Source organism: Octopus bimaculoides, chromosome 6 (assembly GCF_046866305.1).
Source record: "Octopus bimaculoides isolate indiv1 chromosome 6, ASM4686630v1, whole genome shotgun sequence".
In the NCBI taxonomy this organism is placed as follows: Eukaryota; Metazoa; Mollusca; class Cephalopoda; order Octopoda; family Octopodidae; genus Octopus; species Octopus bimaculoides.
This window is the reverse complement of record NC_142933.1, coordinates 55,431,772-55,450,981: the sequence shown is the minus strand read 5'-3', so window position 1 is coordinate 55,450,981 and position 19,210 is coordinate 55,431,772. Positions and strand designations below refer to the sequence as shown.

The following is a 19,210-nucleotide window of genomic DNA, read 5'->3' as shown; positions in this document are numbered from 1 at the left end:
TATAGTTGTTTCATCCTTGAAATAACAGCTACATTATAACATGTTTTCTAGATTTTGTAACTAGTAATTTTCTATGTTTCCTTGCCATTAAATTGAGAACAGGGCAAAATTTGTTCAAAAAGAAAATTTATTTGTTAACAGACTTATTAATGTGTCAAAAAAGAAAAGAAAATTGTGTTAATGCTTATTACTATTAGCTTGGTGACTAGAAGCAGCATTAGTGTTAAATGCTGTTAAATGAAATGCCTTGTGGTGTACACTCTTTCATGTTTTGAGCTCCAATCTCTCCAGAGACAATATTGCCTTTCATGAAATAAGTATGAAGTCAAATAGTAAAATCAATGTAATTCACTATAACTTCTTACTAAAGTTTGAGAGCACATACTTAAACTAGAAAGTATTATTATTTATCCTTTCATTATATATTTCAGAGCATTTGCTGCTCATCTGCAACACCAGATACCTATTCTAGTCCTTGCTATCGCTGATAGTATTGGTACTGCTCTATTGCATGATGAAAATGTTACCACTTTGATCTCAGAAGGAAGCTCTGTGGCTGAAAAGCTGAAAGCATACTTCATGACTACGTCACACACTTTCCAACACCAGCGTATGTATTAACATTTCTTTTTCCTATTAAAAAGTTTTTTTTTTTTTCTTAATCTAGAAATTATTAAATTAATCCAAAATGACCTGGATGGTCAATTATTATTGTTTGTTTTGAGATTGTATTATTTGATTTAAATTCAATTGTTCTTCAAGTAGGTGTTGTTTTCAATTGTGAACCATGTTTCAGCTATCTTGATTCTGTACTACTAATGGAGAATTATGGTGTGGATGTAGATTCAACATGTGAGCAAGAAGATCACATTGCAGTCATAGGGGACTGCGTTCTATCCTGTTTTGTGACATCTTGGACAAGTGTCTTCTACTGTAGCCTTTGGTACCCATGTAAGGGAATTGGGTAGATGAAATTATATGGAAGCCTGCCTGATGCATTGTACCTGTTATTCAGAGGCCCAGGCTTGTTGTGTGTTGTGCAGCCAAGATGATTCAGCTTGAAAATTCTCTTAAGAGTAAACAGGTTTATAGAATACTCAGCCACTTACAAGTTAATTTAATGAACAAGTAATTGAGTTGATCCAACCACTGAATACTCATCATCAAAACCAACAGATGATTCTTCATGGCTAATATCAGAGAGTGAGTCAAGTTAGAATGGGAAAGGCGTAAGTATTGGATTATCATTGAATACAGAACTGCAACATATGAGTATTTAACCAACAGTTGGGTTGGGTTGGGTTGGGTCTCAGCAATCCTAACATTGACTGTCATATATGCAATTGTTGGTTGGTTGTCAAGTATTTTCATACTTCACTGCCAGTTGATTGACCATTTTATAATTTCTTTCTCCTCATTTAATGACTAACTTGATAAACTAGGCTCCTTAAGGCAAATAGCCAGCAAACATGCAAACACATGACTCAACAGTGCAGTTGTGTAGTGATCAACTGAATATGTTTGTAGATGTTTTTGGAATCAGATGCATTTTTCATGTCAAAGTCTCTTTACCACTAAGTGTAACTTGTATGTGCATCTTGGCCAGCTACACTGGAACATTATTAATGAATTTGTTATTTTGTTGAGCAAAATATTTCAAACACTACAAGTTAACAACTAAGATTTTAACACATAATATTAAACATCATTATAGGCACCCATTTAAGAAGGCAAAGGGTTGGTCACTCTATTGCTCCTTTTATGTTTTACATTGGTGCATATGTTTAACCCTTTAGCATTTAAACTGGCCATATCTGGCCCAGATATTTTACCTGATTCATGTTCAAAACTGCCAGATCCAGCGTCTCACATCTACCCCAAAGTGTCATTCTAAAAATAAATAGTCACACCATATTGAGAAGTGGATAGGGCAACATGCTTAATACGCATTACATGAAGAGGGTGTAGGTTTAATTAGTTGTTGAGAAGAATTTTTAAGAGCATTAGTTTTTGGCTATAATTGTTAAAGTCTTAAGAGGACTTTTAATAATTATAAAATGGATGTAAAAACCCAACTTTTTGCAAATTGTTGGTGATTGAGACCTTACCAAATTTTCAATGTTAGAATTTTTTCTTGCCTAACATGGTTTTTTTCATTGTACCCTTGGCTAAGTGTGAATTATATGTAAATATTTCCTATTCCACCGCTCTCTCTCTCTCTCTCTCTCTCTCTCTCTCTCTCCCTCCCTCTCTCTCTCTCCCTCTCTCTCTCTCCCTCTCTCTCTCTCTCTCCCTCTCTCTCTCTCTCCCCCCTCTCTCTCTCTCTCTCCCTCTCTCTCTCTCTCTCTCTCTCTCTCTCTCACACACACACACACACACACACACACACACACACACCAGGAAATGTGTTAATTATTTTTATATATACTTATATAAGATAGTTTCGCTATCTAGTTTATTTTTCTGTTTCAGATTCTGTATTCACACCTTTCTTTAATGATGCATGGGTTCACCGTGAGGACACAGAAAATTTTTTCATCCGCAATCTTGATCCACCATCGCCACCCTTGTCGGAATCAAACCCAAACATCGACAAAAGGCCCCCAGCCCCACTGCCCAAGCCAAATGATCTGTATCACACAACCAAGAGCAGTACAAGCAATAGGTGCGTCTCGCCAGACTGTGGTTGGTTAGTATATTAAGAATGCATCCGTGTACACGTAGGGAATCAACTTTGACTTATTTCTTAAAAAATTTCTGAATATAATTAAAAAAAAATTTAAAAAATACAAAATCCAAAGAAAAATACACAACAAACTGAATTGTCCTCTTTTGCACAATGTAGGCACAAATAGATTGGAACTGAGGCTCATGTATTCTATCTGGACAGCTTTTACTTCTCTGATTAACTTTAAAAAATATATATATTTACTAATATAATACTTTCACTGCTAATCACGTATCAACCCAAGAGTTCTAACGATTTGACTCTGTTACACCTATTATCAAATAAGAGGCCAACTCCTCATCTTTTAGTGTCTAGGATCAGTTATGGAAGATACTGGTAGATGGCAGAAAATCTAAACCAATTACAGCATAAGGTGAAACCTGGATATATCTGTGTTTTGCCATTATTATACACATTTTCATCTCCAGAAATCTCCATGGTTTTCCATGGAAATGTTAATTAACTGTTGGATTCTAGTCTTTTTCAATCATCCTAATCAGTCTTCTTCGCAGAGGTAGGTTGTTTATATTTGGTCTTTACATTTTGTTCTATTTTGTGTTTAGTCTTTCATTTCTGTAGAGTTCTTTTGGTATTCTTACTGTAGGCCTGCCTTTGTTTCGTTTGTTGAAATGGAGATAAGGCTATGCTTTAACTCGATCAGGCTGGATGTCTACCTCCAAACTAATATCTTCCAAGTAATCTAAATACAAGTCAAAGGTGGATGTAATAATGTTAATGCTGTAATCAGTTTTCTGCTCTTAAGATTCAAAGCAAGTAAGCAAATCCTTATGGAAATTTTTCCTGTTTCTAAAGTAAAACATTATTGTGGTAGTTAGATGAAAGGAAATCCTGGCCTGAATGAGTTAAACCAGTGGTGACAGAGTTCTATTGAAAATTACTTGGGAATACGAGCTTCCCATTCTGTTGCGAATTAAGTTTGCAAGATTGAAACAAACTGAAGAAATGTACTATTTACCATAGTTACAATGCAATATTACAACACATTTGTCATTTAATAATGCATTACTTGTTCATATATTTTCTCATCATCCAGCAAATTTGATTGCTATACATGTCCCAAGTTAGATATTAATGGAACTCTGTTCGTACTTTTGTTGCAGTACCTCTGCTTTTCTCTATATTCTGATCTGAGTTCAGAAGGCCATTTGCTTCACTGACATTTTAAATTGCTTCATATTTAGGCATCATTATTATTACTGTTGTTATTTGTTATTTATCATTACAGTGGCAAGCACTGTTGTGTGGTGGTATGTTCCTGGTGAGCTGAGTCCGTGACCCGGTTTCAATTCCCAGCTAGAACTGCTTTCACTTACAGTGCTAATGCCCACGGGAAAGGCATGAATGTAACAACTCCCTTTTCCCTCCCCTATAAATCTGTGGCATTATGCCTTTTTAAGAAATTGTTGTCATCATTATGATGAGCTTGGTTATTGCTCTTATCCTGTGATCCTTTTTTCCATTTAGTCCCAGTATATCTTGTAACCTTCGTTTGCTGTGTAGCTCTGTCAAGAGCCCCACAGTGTCCACCATGCCTGTCAAGTATGGAAGTAATGCTGTTTTCTTGGCTTTCATTATTTTAAAGGACCCCCTGAAGTTTAAGCAGCAGATCAATAAATTATTTCTCATATTTCTAAACCAATGCGTATACTCTTGCAGATTTTTTGACACCCAGAACTTTAATGAGTTTACTTAAATTAATCTAAAAATTTATTTTATTTTGGTACTAAATGGTATTCTTTGCTTTTCCATGTTTTTACACCTGTTTTGAACACATTTCATGTATGAATTGACTAAACTAATGCCATTTAGAAAAAAATTAGTATGGAGCTCATAGACTAAAAGCTTGACTTGTTTGATATTTTAAGGTTTATTTTCACTGTATTGAGTTTCACCTTTTACTTCAGCTTGTTACCTAAACTTTGGCATCTCTTGGGCTTTCTAAAAGATAAATTGTACCTTCCTACTTTCTCTTTCTGCTTTTATGCTTGAAATGTATTTTGAATGGTTTGCTTTAAGTTTTATAAGTAAAAGCAAATTTTTGTATCTTTAATTGAAAATAGTCAGCTATTTAACCAACTGACTAATGGAACTACATAAATATTATTATTATTATTATTAATATTACCTTTCCTATCTGTTGCCGTTGTGGCAATAAAAGAAATTAATATTACTATTATTATTATTGAAGGCAGCAAACTGGCAGAATTGTTAGCGCATCAGACAAAATGCTTAGCAGCATTTCTTCCAGGTCTTTATGTTCAGAGTTCAAATGCTAACAAGGGCAACTTTGCCTTTCATCATTTCAGGGTCAGTAAAAGAGTACCATTTGAGTTATCAACTTACCTGAAATCACTGGCCCTGTCAAAATTTGAAACTAGCAATATTATTATTATCATCTTATAGTATGGAGTTCTAAATATCAGGCTCAAAAGTCACTATCTTACAAGGGCTACAAAGTCAAATGTAATATCTTACAATTCAGTTTTCACAACTAGCTCTCCATTAATCCAAAGAATTTCAGGTTATGGTGGACAGTCTGGGGCTGACCAGTTTAAAACAGAAAAAAAGGAAAATTGTGTAGTGAGGGATTGGATAAAATAGCATTTGGTCTTCATGGTACTTGTCATGTATTTGTTTTTAAATCTTCAATATCATTGCTAGTAATTAAAGCCACTGAGCTTTCTATTTCTCTGCAGTCAGAGCACAGAAGACTCGGAACCTTTGTATGATCATTTGGTTTTTCCCAACCAATACCATTCAGACAGTGAACAGGAACGAGCGTCCTCTCCTTCTCCACCTCCCATTTCATCACCAACTGACTATGAAATTATTAGTAGTATAGCTGCTCAAACAAATGGAGAGCATCTTATAAAGCCAAGCGAAATAAAGAGCCGACGTAACAAATATGTGGGTGAGTGTAACTAGAATTAATTTGTTTTTATTATAACATATTAATTCTTTGAATTGGTTAAATGTCTTTTTTCCAGATAATACAAAATAAATTGGTTACTAATTCTATTATTCAGTTTGGGGGACATGCAGACATCCTAATTTGTGCATACAATTATATTTCACTTGACACATCTGCAGTAGCCTTATAATTGTTAGTCAATCCATGCCAAAACTAGTTCCTAAACTGGAAAAAGCTTACATGTTACAACAAATTTCCTTTGTTGAAACTGACTTCCCGCCTTGTTACTCTTTTTCATTTTCTTTTTATTCATTCCTTCTTTCCTTTCTTCCTTCATATACAAACATTGACATGTATTCAACTCTTATGTATGTATTACACATGTAGTTTGTAATACTATTCTTCATTGCTGTGAAATAAAGGTAATCAGCAGCATATTCTTTGTATTTTAAAACTTATCTACAAGACATTTGAGCATATAAAGATTTTGAATCAAATCCAATTTAAACCTTGATTACTGTACAACTAGAGAATGTCTAATTTTATTTTAAATCTTAAATATTTGAAAGTAGGGACGTTATTGGTTAATTATCCTTGTAATTGAATTTGAAGCAGAAATTAAACATGTAGTTAATGAAATTTGTGGATTTTTTTACTCTTTGGATATATTGTTACTGTTGTTCCTGGTTTTACAAAGGCAGCTGGCTAAAAGAAGCATGGTTCAACAAAGATGACCATGGCTATCATATCTTGGTCATGCTGAACTAAGATTAATATGTTTTGAAATATGGGAAATGATACAAATTCATCTGAAACCATAAACTGGTCAATTTATTATTTAGAAAGATTTATTTTGTTGTTATTATGTTGCTTTAACTCTCCCAACTGAAGCAGACTTATAGCAAATAGGGAAATGAATGTCTGGAAGCAACCCACAGATCCATTACTCTGGATATTTCTTGTCTTATAATGAGTATACAGTGTATATTTTGATATGCAGTGATATATTTTTATGATGTAACGTGTCAGTCAAGCTATATTGCATTTGCTCCACTATTCAATTTGTAGTTGTATGTCTGATGTTTAGCCTCAGGTCAGCCTTGATCAGTTAGGTATATGACCAGACATTCCATTCTGTTATCCATCCTTTCTTTAAGACAGTAGAGTAGGATTTTTAAAGAATAGTTTGCTATTATTTCTAGCAGGTCAAGTGACTGCATAAAAGGCCTCATGAAGGCTTTATTTGTATGCCTGCTCTAAATGTTATGCATTCAAGCACATTGTCTGAGGCTAGAGTTAGCATATGGTGTATAGGTAATTTATATTTTTTCTGTTTGTAAGTGGAAAGGATGATGTTCTTAATATTGTAGCAGTGTCTTGGGAGTGTTTAAGATGTAAAATGTGGTATTCTTGTAACTTTCAATTGCAGGTTCAGTGTTATTTATATTCTGTTGTGATTAATTTGAGAAATCATAGCCCCTATCATCATCATCATCATTTTTAATTCTGCTTTTCCATGCTGACATAAGTTAGATGGAACTTTTTTGAAGCAGTGTTTTACAACTGGTTACCCTTCTTGATGCCAACACTTTTAGCTGTTTTTTATGATATGTGGTGATATGGTGTACCTGTTCTAAAACTGGATGGTATAATCTATGATAGATTTGATGCTTGTATTGTTTTTGTGTTGGCCAAATTTATTATCTATTAAGTGCCTCGAATAAAGAGTAGAAAAATGATTAGAAGTGTGTGATTACAATTGCAAATCAGTTCATTAGATTTAACAGCCAATAAGTATTGACTATAACTAAAATTGTTGCAAATTATTTCTCAAATAATAAATAGTTTTAAAAATAAATTGCTGTCAAGCACATGAACATTCTTTGTCTATTTGCTTCTTACTCTGTCTAACCCTCTGTTGTCACTTTTTTTCTTTTAAAACTTTTCTTATTTAAAAAAAATTGTGTGCATTGAAATGGATAATTAGTTTGCTACTGATTTATATAGTTACATGTATGTAAGTTCATGTTACAGTCAACTAAGGCAAATAGAAACATGAAATTTGAATTCTATATTTTATTTGATGTATTTTTTTCTTTATTGTATTTGTATTTACTATGTGAGAAAGTTTGTGATTTATTATCATTGGCTTGAAATACATTATATACTGACTGAATTGAATCATTTTTCAGGGCCTGATGAAGATGATTTTGAAGGTACAAGTAGCCAGTTAACTGTTGCTTCTTGTTGACCTCTTTTTCTCTGTTGTGTGTGGTTTTCTTATGCTTTTGATATTTTAATAAAATCTTCAATTTAATAAATCCTTAAATTTGTGTTTAGATTTTTTTTTAAATTGGTATCTCAGTCATATTATTATTATCATTCTGTTGAATATCTTATACTTAATCTTCAGTTTAAATGTTTATGATTATTTGAGATGAATTATTCAGAGAAAGGGTTTTCTAAAATACCCTTGAACTTTTTTTTTTTTAAATTCTCTAGAGTTAACTCTAAAAACCCTTTTGATCAAAGCATATATATAATCATGATGATACCAGTTTTAATCCAAACCATAATCCTGTAATTATCCAAAAAAGAAACCTACCTAAGCATACAAAATATTAGAATAATGATTTCTTGCATAGTTAAAATACCTCAGATTTTTTTAGAAAGGGAACAGTTAATTATATCAACCCTAATTGTTTAGTCTAAAGGCTGTAAACTGTCTTTTGGTGCTAAAACCCTAAATAAATATACTTAAATAACTTTTTTTAGATATAATCTCAATAATAAGTCTGTTAAAACTAGCATAAAAACTTATCACCTCCAGTCATATACATATATATATATATATATATTTAGCCTTGATTTTAAAATGTTAAACGTGACATCTTTAGAACAGTTTTTCATTTAGAATCTAACCATTGTTTTTTTCTTTCTTCTTGTTGGTTCTTTTGTTATCTTAAGCTTGTCATTTGTCTGCTTTCTTCATTCCTGTTTTATTGCTTCTTGTCCATGTCATATCTTTCTTATAGTCATGTCTTTTCCTAGTTCTCATTATTCTCTGAGCCTTTTTATTACCATTTTTTATGCATTGTCTTAACATTCCAATATTTGATATGTCTTTGTATTTTTATTTCTATTTCTTTCTCAGCTCATTCAAAACTGGTTTACATACGTTTTTGTGATCATCATCATCTTTTTTAAACTCTTTTTATTTATTTTTTTGATAATTTATTATGAATGGTAAAGCAGCATGATCATTTGTGAATTATCAGATTGTTCGCTTATTTGTTATAAATTCATTTTCTTAAACACACACATTATTTCAGCATTTTTTAAATCAGTTTTCAGTGGTATTTTGTCTTTATCACCATAGTTTCTATTACTTAATGAGGTAGTCTTTGATCAATTTTCAATTCATCAGTGCCATAAATTCTGGCTTTATTAATACAAGTTCATGTATAATTTCTCACTGTGTGAACGTGTGTTTGTGTGTGGTCTGCATGCAATAAATCTTATTAATTACAAGTTGTTTTCAACACATTAGTATTCTTAGAAATAAATCTGACTTATGCACTTGTAAATTGAAGTTATTGGAAAAGTTTCGAAAATTCATGTCATCGAATCAGTACTTCTCATGTTGTTGTTGACTTGCTCCTTATGCTTCAAACAGGATTACATCTGAATTAGAAATAGGTTAACATAACTTTATTCCTTCATGGTTTTCTTCAGTCAATACTTTTTTTCTCCACTGTTTAATGATTTTTGGACAGAAGACATAGTTATTAATAATTATAGTGATTTATTGTCTTTTTTTGGCTACTTTCTTTTTTAATCTTTAGTTGCTGCTCTTCTATACACTATTCATTGTCTGTGTAGCTTGAATTACTTTCGTTTTATGCCTACTATAATTGTTTTAACCTGAGTTTAACGTTTGAAACACAAACCAATTTTTATTTGCAGATGTCACTGATAAGTTGATATTTTCTCCAGAGTATTTTTCTAGTAAGAAACCTCTCTCACCCAATTTGTGACTGTACATGTTTGATTGACATATAATGGCTGCTTTTGTAGTTTTGTTTATTTAAATGATTTTCTTTTTGTTTCAGTTTTTTTTTTATACATTTGGGGATGTTGAGACATTATAAAGTTATCTAAATTTATATTATTAAATTCTTTATGAGCTAATCAGTTGAATATTTTTAGAATTTAAGGACAACACTACATATAATGTCATTTTTACTCTTGACAATGATGGGTCAGCATAGTTTCATTGTACTTTGCATTCTTTGTCCCAATATTTATTTTCCTTTTCCTTCCATAAATTATCTCTACACGTTCACCCTCATCAAATTAAGTTGACATATAAGTTACATAATCTGCATAAATTTCAAATTTCTTAACAGAATGTAAAATTTCTTTTCTTCAATAAGATATCTGGATCTCAATACTTGACAAAAAACTAGAGGGCTTGTTTATTGCATCTGATCCATAATGTTATCCATATTTTTTGTATGGATTGGCATTGTCATAAAACTAAGCTACAAATTTCAATTACACAAATGTTAAATGAATTGTTAAATTATATTGGACTTCCAGAGTTGTGAAATTCCATTCACAAATTTACACCAAGATAGATTGATATAGCATGTAAATCTGGTATGCTATTCAGGAATATAGTTTTATGGTTAAATCTTAAATTAATAAGGTGTAACAATTAGGTTTATGATGGATGGTTTTGTAAAGTTAGTATTTTCAAAATTTGTTGAGCCCTGCTTTTTAATTTTGTTTTGTTTTTTTTTTTTGGTTTTTTTTTTTTTTTTTTTTAAATACACTTACATCAACCCATGAATCAGCTGCAATGTCCAAAATATGTTGCGATTACCTGTCTGACCACCACTTGCTCAATTTCAGAACAATATAGAGACCATCATCGTAGATCATACCCTGCTGCAGACGTGGCTGATACCATGCACTTATTTAGCCTGTACGGGATAAGTGACCCAGTTGCTGAGGCTCATCTCCACCCACCATCCGCATATCCATTCAAGAAGTCGTCCAGTATGAGGTTATCTGAAAAGGCAGAGTTTGAAGGTGAATGACTGGTTCAACAGCTTGTTGTCGGTTAACAGTTTGCTTTCACCCGGTTCTAATATCTCTTGTTATTTACATTTTATTAAAATATTAAAAATACCCAAAGTCAAAATAAACATGGAGGAAACAATGTACTAAAACATATTTTGTGGTTACAAATTAATCCCAACAATTTTGTGAGAGCAAATATGAGAACTGTTGGACAAATGGGACCCACCTTGAACCCTCCTATTGTATTCTCTCTATATATTTCCTACTCTGACTCTATTTGTGCCCCAAATAGATATGTAGTTTACACTGTAAACTTTGGCCAGCACAATGCCTTTTGGGTTTTATTTTATTTTATTTTATTATTTTTCATCATCCTGCTGCCCATCACTTCCTCTCATTGTCCTTTAACCATTTCACTCCTGCCAGTCGTCAACTGTCTTTGCTATGCTACTATCATTGGTTTTTTTTTTTTAGTTCAGTTCCATTGTTTTTATTCCCCCACCTTTTTAATGGACACTAACTTTTTAATGATTTGCATGCCTCAAATGTATTCCAAGTATAACTGTTGTGTTTTGTTTGTTCATTTGTCTTGATATATTTTATTTAGTAAAGTTAGTAATTTCATTTGATTTGAAGACAGTAAGAATTAACTTTCATAATTTGTTTATTTCTGCAATTTACCTTTGTTATAAGTGACTAATTACTTCGCATAATCCATATTCTGGGTAGTTCACATTTGATGTGTCTAGTAGTATGGTTGTGTATGGTACATGCATAGACAAATATATGCTTAGACTACTGACCATGGTTTCAAACTATATTATAGCCATTGTGCTGCTCCTCTAGACACCCTGGTTTAATGCTTATTTCACAGTTCACTGGTTAGCCAGGAGAAAAACAATTGTTCTAATAAGACATTAGATATTACACATTTCTCTCTTTATATTCTCAAAGTCAAATGAACAAGTTAATTTTCATCCCACATCTTGTAGAAGTTGTAATTACATACTTTGTTTAGATTATAACTTCAATAAATTATTACCTCTTCACAAATATATTTTTTTAAATTGAAATTGTGGGAAATTAAATGTTATATGTTGAAATTGATCTCAGTATTATTGCTTGTTGGCTCACAATTATCTATTGATTATTGAGTGTCAGTATTGGGTACGGTCTAAATCTTACTAGAATCTATCTAAACTGATTTCTATAAGAACATCCATTCAACAGCCTATCATTTTTGTATCTCATGTATCATAGAAACTGCTTTGTTTATAGACTAATATATTTTCCACCGAAGTTCCTTTTCATTACATCAATAATTTTTACAGTGAGCAGTTTTTCTCATTTGACTTCATCCTGTTTTAAATGTAAGAAAACTCTAAATTTAAAACATAGTTTAGAAATTTGAAGTTTTCAGCTTGCTGTAATTTCAGCAAGGACACAGAAAATACAAAGTGCCATTTCTAATAAATAAATTTTATGTGAATTTCAATCCAAATTTTACTAACTGTCTTTTACATTGAAAAGTTAAATAAATTAAATTTTGGCCTGCTTAACATGTCTCAGTTAAAAAAAAAATACATAGACTGGATTTATTGTATTAGTAAAATAAAATGCATGATTTGTATAATTGATACCAATTATTATCAGTGTATAAATATTGAGGACACTGTGTACATATGAGTCAATTATCTGAGAATGTTTCATTGTGATTTATGCAATGCTCCAAAGTGATTTGAACAGCTTCTGTCCATATATGAATAAATTCAATATTACCAAGTTCTGATACTTTATACTAGATTCAAAATGCTATCTTAATATGTTGTCCTTGTAATCTGATTATTACAGGACATCTTTCAGTACAAATACATTTGCTTCTTCAAAGTATTAAACATTGTTGCTTTGGTGTTTGGGAATTGCATGTAGTAACAGTTCTGTATGGAATTTTCTATTTTATGTTGTATGATTGGCTAAGTTTTAAAATTTTCAACTCTTCTAATGTTTGTAAAATCATGTAATTTTCTTTATTTTCTACTCATAATATCCAGTTCAATAAAAATTATTGTTATTGAATTTTTCTAAGTGCAACAAAAATAGATATTATCTCTTTAGGTCACTGATTTGAAATGAAAAACTTAATTTTATTTTAAGGCTGCTTTTTTAAACATTTTTTAACAGATATTTCTTCCCTAAAATAAATTTCATATTGGCCCAAGACTCTATCCAACGAAGGTTCACTGAATATTGTGTGTGTGGGTTTTCTCATTTAGTTACTTTATTCTTTTAATAATCATATTTATGATAAAGAGATGAAATATGTAATTGTATGTATCTCACTGTGCATGCATACCAGAATAGTGTTTAATAGTTTCTCTGCATGTTAACACCAGTAGTTTGTAGGTTAGAGCAGTCAGTGTTAATTGTAGCAAATGTAGAATGCTGTGTAAATATCCTTTGTAACTTATTTGAAACGAGAGACTTTAATGGTATGATTTAATAGAATAGTTACTTATTATGTGGATTAGCTATGAGTGATATAAGAACTACATTTAGTTAAGTGTTACCCTGTTTGATAGTTATGTTGTGAGAAATCTGTGACCAAAAGGGAGAAGTTGTAAGAATTTTTTGTATTTATTTGTTCTCTGGGAATTTAATTGACTGATATGCTGGGGTGATTATTTATATATATAAGAAAAAAAAAGGATAAAAAAATCCAGGCAGATATCAATAAAGCATTCAGTTTTAAACGAATTTGGTTACCTATATCCATCAATCAGACACTAGTAAATGTAAGTAGAATATACATCCAAAGTAATTCCTCGTGTATGACAAGTAAATCCAAATATCATTTACAAGAATTTTTCGAGAAATTCAGCATATTTGAAAACAAAAATACATATAGAGAAAATCACATCATTATTGTAGAATTTACCTTATAAAGCTGACAATTGTTTCTATTGTATTAACATATTTAGATAGAGAAAATACCATTGAAATTTCTGAAAATATATGTTAACATAACATTTTGAAGGCAATCCAAAGTGCGTGAAGTTCTACATGAGCTAATGAAATATTTCCAGCACATGAACTCCTTCAAAGGGAGCATTCAGAAGGAATAGAATTTAAGACATTTCTGTACCCAACTATTGGTGATGTCACTGGATAATGAAAGAATTCTACATTATGACGATTAGAAACATAGAGAAATACAATCTAAAAAAGGATATTTTTGCATTCCATTATTGGTGACATCACTGGATAACTAAAGAATAAAAAAAATAAGCATAAGAATTCTATGTTATGACAATTAAAAGCATAACAATTTTATGTCATGACAATTAGTTATCTATTTATTAAATCTTGTAAACTTATTTAAGATGTTAGAAAAAATTCTTGCTACAGTCACTATATTTGAAGAAAGATTTTCTTAAATTAAGAATTATTAATTATATTTTTAAAAATTTTTCATCAAATTAGCATACCTTAAGGAAGGAAGTTTTTGTGTTGTGTCAAGCAATTTTTCAGCTTTTGAAACACGTACAGGTAGTTGTTTATAGTAGTGGTGTTTGATTTTCAGTTTAGTTTCAAATTTTAAATTATTTTGCATTTTGTAGTTGATCATTTTCTTCAAATTTCAAGCAGAAAACCTCATATACTGCTCTTAAATGCCATTTTGTTTTTCACATGCACGCATACACACACACATACACACTCACTTGCATACATACATAATCATAGATATAGCTGTGTGGTTAAGAAGCTTGCTCTGAACCATGTGGTCTTGTCACTGTGCAGTACCTGGGCTGAACAAAGCCTTGTGTATGTGTTTGTTTGCATTCTTGTCTTTACATCCAGTGGTGACTGTAAACAGGCATCACTGCCATACACATTATGCTATTCATTTTCAAGCTTCCAAGGAAAACATGTCAGGCATAGGGAAATATTACCTTGTCTGTAATAGATGAGGGTTAGCGACAGGAAAGGCATTGGGCTATAGAAAATCTGCCTCAAAAACTTCTGTCTGTCCCATACAAGCATGGAAAAATAGGTATTAAATGATGTGTGTGTATTTGGGATGATATTTTCTAGCTTCTCATCCTAGAGGCTCTCATTTTTAAATAAATCACTAGTTTAGTGAATGCTTGAGGGTAATGGGCTTCAGTTTATCAAACACCAGAGATTTAATGGCAAGGCTGACCATGATGATTGGATTACCATATTACTGAAGTAGCTTATCTAGAACAACTAGAGTAGTTGAACACAGTACTGCAAAGTTATAAAACATATTTTCAGCTGTGAGCCATTCCTATTCTGTCATATTCATTTATCGTTAGATTACATTGGTTATTCAAGAATTAAATTCTTGGCTTTGAACATATCATAGTGCCAGAGACAGGATATGAATCAATACCTTCGTAGTTGTCCAGTACGGAATTGTCCTCATTCTCATAAACTAGAATGTAACAACTTTTTACTGAATTCTTTTTACTTAGTATATTTATTGTTCAGAATGGATGACTTTCAGAAACATTTTACTGTAGCAGCTAGTTTTCTTATTTAATTTATTTATATTCTTTTTCTCTAATAATAAACCTTCTATTAAGCCATGAATTAAGCAATCAAAGCCTTTATTTTTGAAAGTCAAACTGTGTAGCCTGTATAAGCATAGATCTTTATTATTTTATGAGGTTAATGGCATTAGCTATGATGTGGAAGAGTGTAAATGGTTTGCTCTTTGATTCTAAAAACAAATAAATGATTGTCTTGTATTTTTGTTTGTAAGTAACAAAGCGTTCCCATAGCTGCAACTCACAAAAAAAAAATATTAATGCTGAACATTTGATGACTAAGATCAAAACCTTACAAAACATCCACAGATGCATTTTTAATGTTTACATCTCCCATCAATAGTTATTGCATTCAAGCTTTCTGAAGGAAAAACACAACAGTATATACTTATCTTGTGCTCAGTGTTTTTGTATAGAGAGAAAGAAAGATTAGTAATGGCAGTCATAATAACATACTTAAAAGTTGTAGACATTAACAGTTTTCTAAAATTTTCATTTTCTTCCATTTTTATTCACATTTAGAAAATATTAGATTTCTGGGAGGCCTGTTTAAGAAAATCGTAGAGAGAGGAATTTACTTAAGATGTGTAGCTATTGAAACTAATTTATCACCATTTTACTATTTCAATGTATATGCATGTTCAAATATATTCATTGGCTTATTCTTATATATATAAAGATATTTGTAACCTGCAGGTTGTGTTTTAGCATTAAAAACAAATGTATAGTTTACTTAGCAAAATATAAATAAATAAATCTACTTCTATGTATATAAGGCAGTTTTTATTTTCTGATAAATAAAATTATTGACTTCTTAGAGGCAAACAACATTTTTGGTCCAACATTTTATAATTATCATACTATTAATATTTCATCTCAAAAATAGGAGAGATGAAAGGTTAATCTTGTGGGATAGTTAGCATTCATTTATATTTTCTAGTTAGTATTATGTGACTCATTGTTATTGATTAATCAGAAATGGTTGAATTAAATGAAGGATGCAGCTGTGTGTTCCAGTTCATTTCAGTGCTGTTATTTAGATCGAAAATAACAGCCACTAAATACCAAAGTGTTAAAACAGGACACCCTGTCTCTGCTGTTGTCCCCTATTCACTCAACTCCTTTGATGATGATTACTGCTGCTGCTGAATTACTTTATTTGCAGTATGTCAATACTATGAGAACAATAATTTCTAGTTGATTTGCACTATAGATTGATTATGTGTATTAAGCCTTATCAATGTATACATATAGGGATGTATATGGGGCACTTTCAGCATTATTTTATCTGAATGGTGTCTGAAGCCTAATCATAAAACTCATTGATAAATTCATGTTTGTTAGAAATATAATGTTTAAACTAATCTTTTGTGATTTTTGGAAGGTTTTTTTTTTTTTTTTTTTGTTATTGCAAATCAAATAATCTGATAACACAATAAACTTAAAAGTACTAAAACTACTGAAACTTCAATTCTTTTGAAAGTTTTGCAAACAGAAATTTCTTCAAAATCTGGATTTAGATAAGAAAATAATTATTAATATTGTGTAGTGTCTTTGCCATTATATTGTTTTAATATAATATGATATTATACATTTTTAGATTTTATCTGTAAACCATTTTTAGACATTTTTATTTATAATTGTAAAAATAATAATAATAATATTGTGATTTTAAGGAAAAGAAGTATTGATATTTTGAATATTTTTCATCCAGACTATCAATTCATCTGGGTTATATTAATGTATTGAATTTATTATTGTTGCATTTTGAGTAGCATCTGATAGTGTTTTTTATTAATCCTTATTACAACATATTATAACTATTCCATTGACTAAATATGTTTATCCTAGGATTGATTTCTCTGTTCAAATGTATCTATAATATTCCTTATAAATTCATCATTTTCCAGCTAGATGCTGGAACTATTATTTGGTACTAAAATTTTTTTATTAATTCTAGATATATATTTTCCTCCATTCTTTGTATTCTTGTGTCAATTAATTGTTCATCTCTAATATCTACATTTTCTCAAATAAGTAAAAGAATCTACATATTCTCAAATAAGTAAAATAATCCAATTGTTTTTTTCTTTTTTTTATCATTTTTTTCATTCACTGCAATACAATCATTATTGATTATGTGCTTTTGAAGAAAAACAAAGGAATTAATTTGTTAAGTGCTATGAAAATATGCCTGATACAAAGTGACAAGAGCTGCTGATTAATCAGTTTTCAAATCATGTTGGCTGTCTACTCATTAATAGTATATATTGTTTCCATTATTAGAATTACTGGATACATCCCTATGTGATAATCCAAGTTGCCAGCAGGATGATACTGTATGGACTAATAACCAATTTAAACCAATAAGAGATAAAGCATGCCGAACCCGGTTGGAGCCAGGGGTAAGACTGATATCTAACAAACTCTTTATAGACTATTTGTTTCTATTATTTTTTATGTCTACATTGATGAGCATGAAATACATATATATATATATATATATATATATATATATACACATGTATACAAATATTTTCTCTCTCTCACATACACATAATGTATCTGCCCAGCTGTAAAATATACACCATGTATTCACCATGTATTTGTACTGCTATGCCACCCTGTCATACACCATGCTTGTTGTGTAGATATAATCTTTATGCATCATCCTTAACACTTAGAATAGATTGTTTTAATGGTTCCTTACTGTAGACTAATTGTATGATGTATGCGTATCTCTCTTTCTCTCTCTCTCTCTCTCTCTCATATATATATATATATAATGTATGTATGTATATAGTTTAAAATTTTTCATTCTGTAGATGATTTTTAGTGTCTAACCCTTTTTCTTTATTCCGGACAATGATTTATATTATTTAACTGTCTAGTGTGCTATAGCCATTGCATGTGTTTGCTGCACAAACACCAATAGATATGAGCTTCTTTGAAATTCCTTCTCTTTCCTGTTTTTGACTGCAAATAAAGCTACTTTTATATTCCTGTAACTTTAAAAGCCATTGTGATGAAAACTTCTTTACCACTTGTAGTTACAGCTTCCTTTAGATACGGTCCTTTAATCAGAAATATCCACTATAAAAATACCATTTAACCTTTTGTGTCTTTACATTTCCTACACCCTCTTCATTCTCTTTTTGTCTCTATGTTTACTGCATTATTTGCTGCTTACCTATTACTGTAAGATTTTGATTTTTACTTGAAATTCTTTCAGATTTCCATTGTAATATTTATATACTCACTCACACGTATTTTCTTATTCTACTAGTTGGTTTTTAATCAAACCATCAATTTGATTTTTTTATAAAACTGAAAAGAATGTCTCTTAAAAATCCTTCCTTTTTTTAATGAATTTAATAAACCATGCAGGTGTTTTAATTCAATTTCTGCTAACACTGTAATGAATGTGTGAATGTGAAAGGACTGTGTTGCTTCTATGAATGAATCAAGTGAGCATATGGTGTTGTAGAAAGTAAGCTTGGGAAAATGGCATGTACCTCTCATGGACATTTTTACAATTAATAGTTCTCTTGTGAAAACTTAACACTATTCAAGATTATAAAGCTAATAAGATAGTCCTTAAATACAAACAGCCACTATGAAGCCTTCGTTAATAATACAATAGCACTAACATACACACACACACACCTCACCTCTTCTGAGCACACATGCATTCTTTAAAATGAAATAAAATCTACACATCAGCAAGCTTGCCATTTGATACAGTCACTCACAACATGCAACAGACTTTAACTGAGGGCATCTAACTAGTAAATTAAAACTATGAACATCAGTATGTAATCATCTTATCTTATTCAAATAATCTTTATTCTATTGTAATGTCTAATTTGAGCTAAACAAATTATCGTTATG

The 19,210-nt window shown here is 30.9% G+C and overlaps 1 protein-coding gene across 50 annotated transcripts in view; it reads left to right on the top strand.

Annotated features, from left to right (window-relative positions):
* LOC106878372 (rho GTPase-activating protein 190) overlaps positions 1–19,210 on the top strand; it is a 342,913-nt gene that overhangs the window by 221,355 nt on the left and 102,348 nt on the right. For 21 of the 50 annotated variants that reach the window (XM_089353927.1, XM_089353903.1, XM_089353909.1 and 18 more), the window contains exons 13-16: positions 432–610; positions 2,473–2,689; positions 5,446–5,660; positions 17,606–17,724. In XM_089353927.1, the coding sequence (XP_089210053.1) occupies positions 432–610; positions 2,473–2,689; positions 5,446–5,660; positions 17,606–17,724 (730 nt within the window). Of the gene's footprint in view, positions 1–431; positions 611–2,472; positions 2,690–5,445; positions 5,661–10,577; positions 10,758–17,605; positions 17,725–19,210 lie in introns of all 50 variants that reach the window. The other 29 variants (XM_089353931.1, XM_089353908.1, XM_089353914.1 and 26 more) reach the window with 3 other exon arrangements.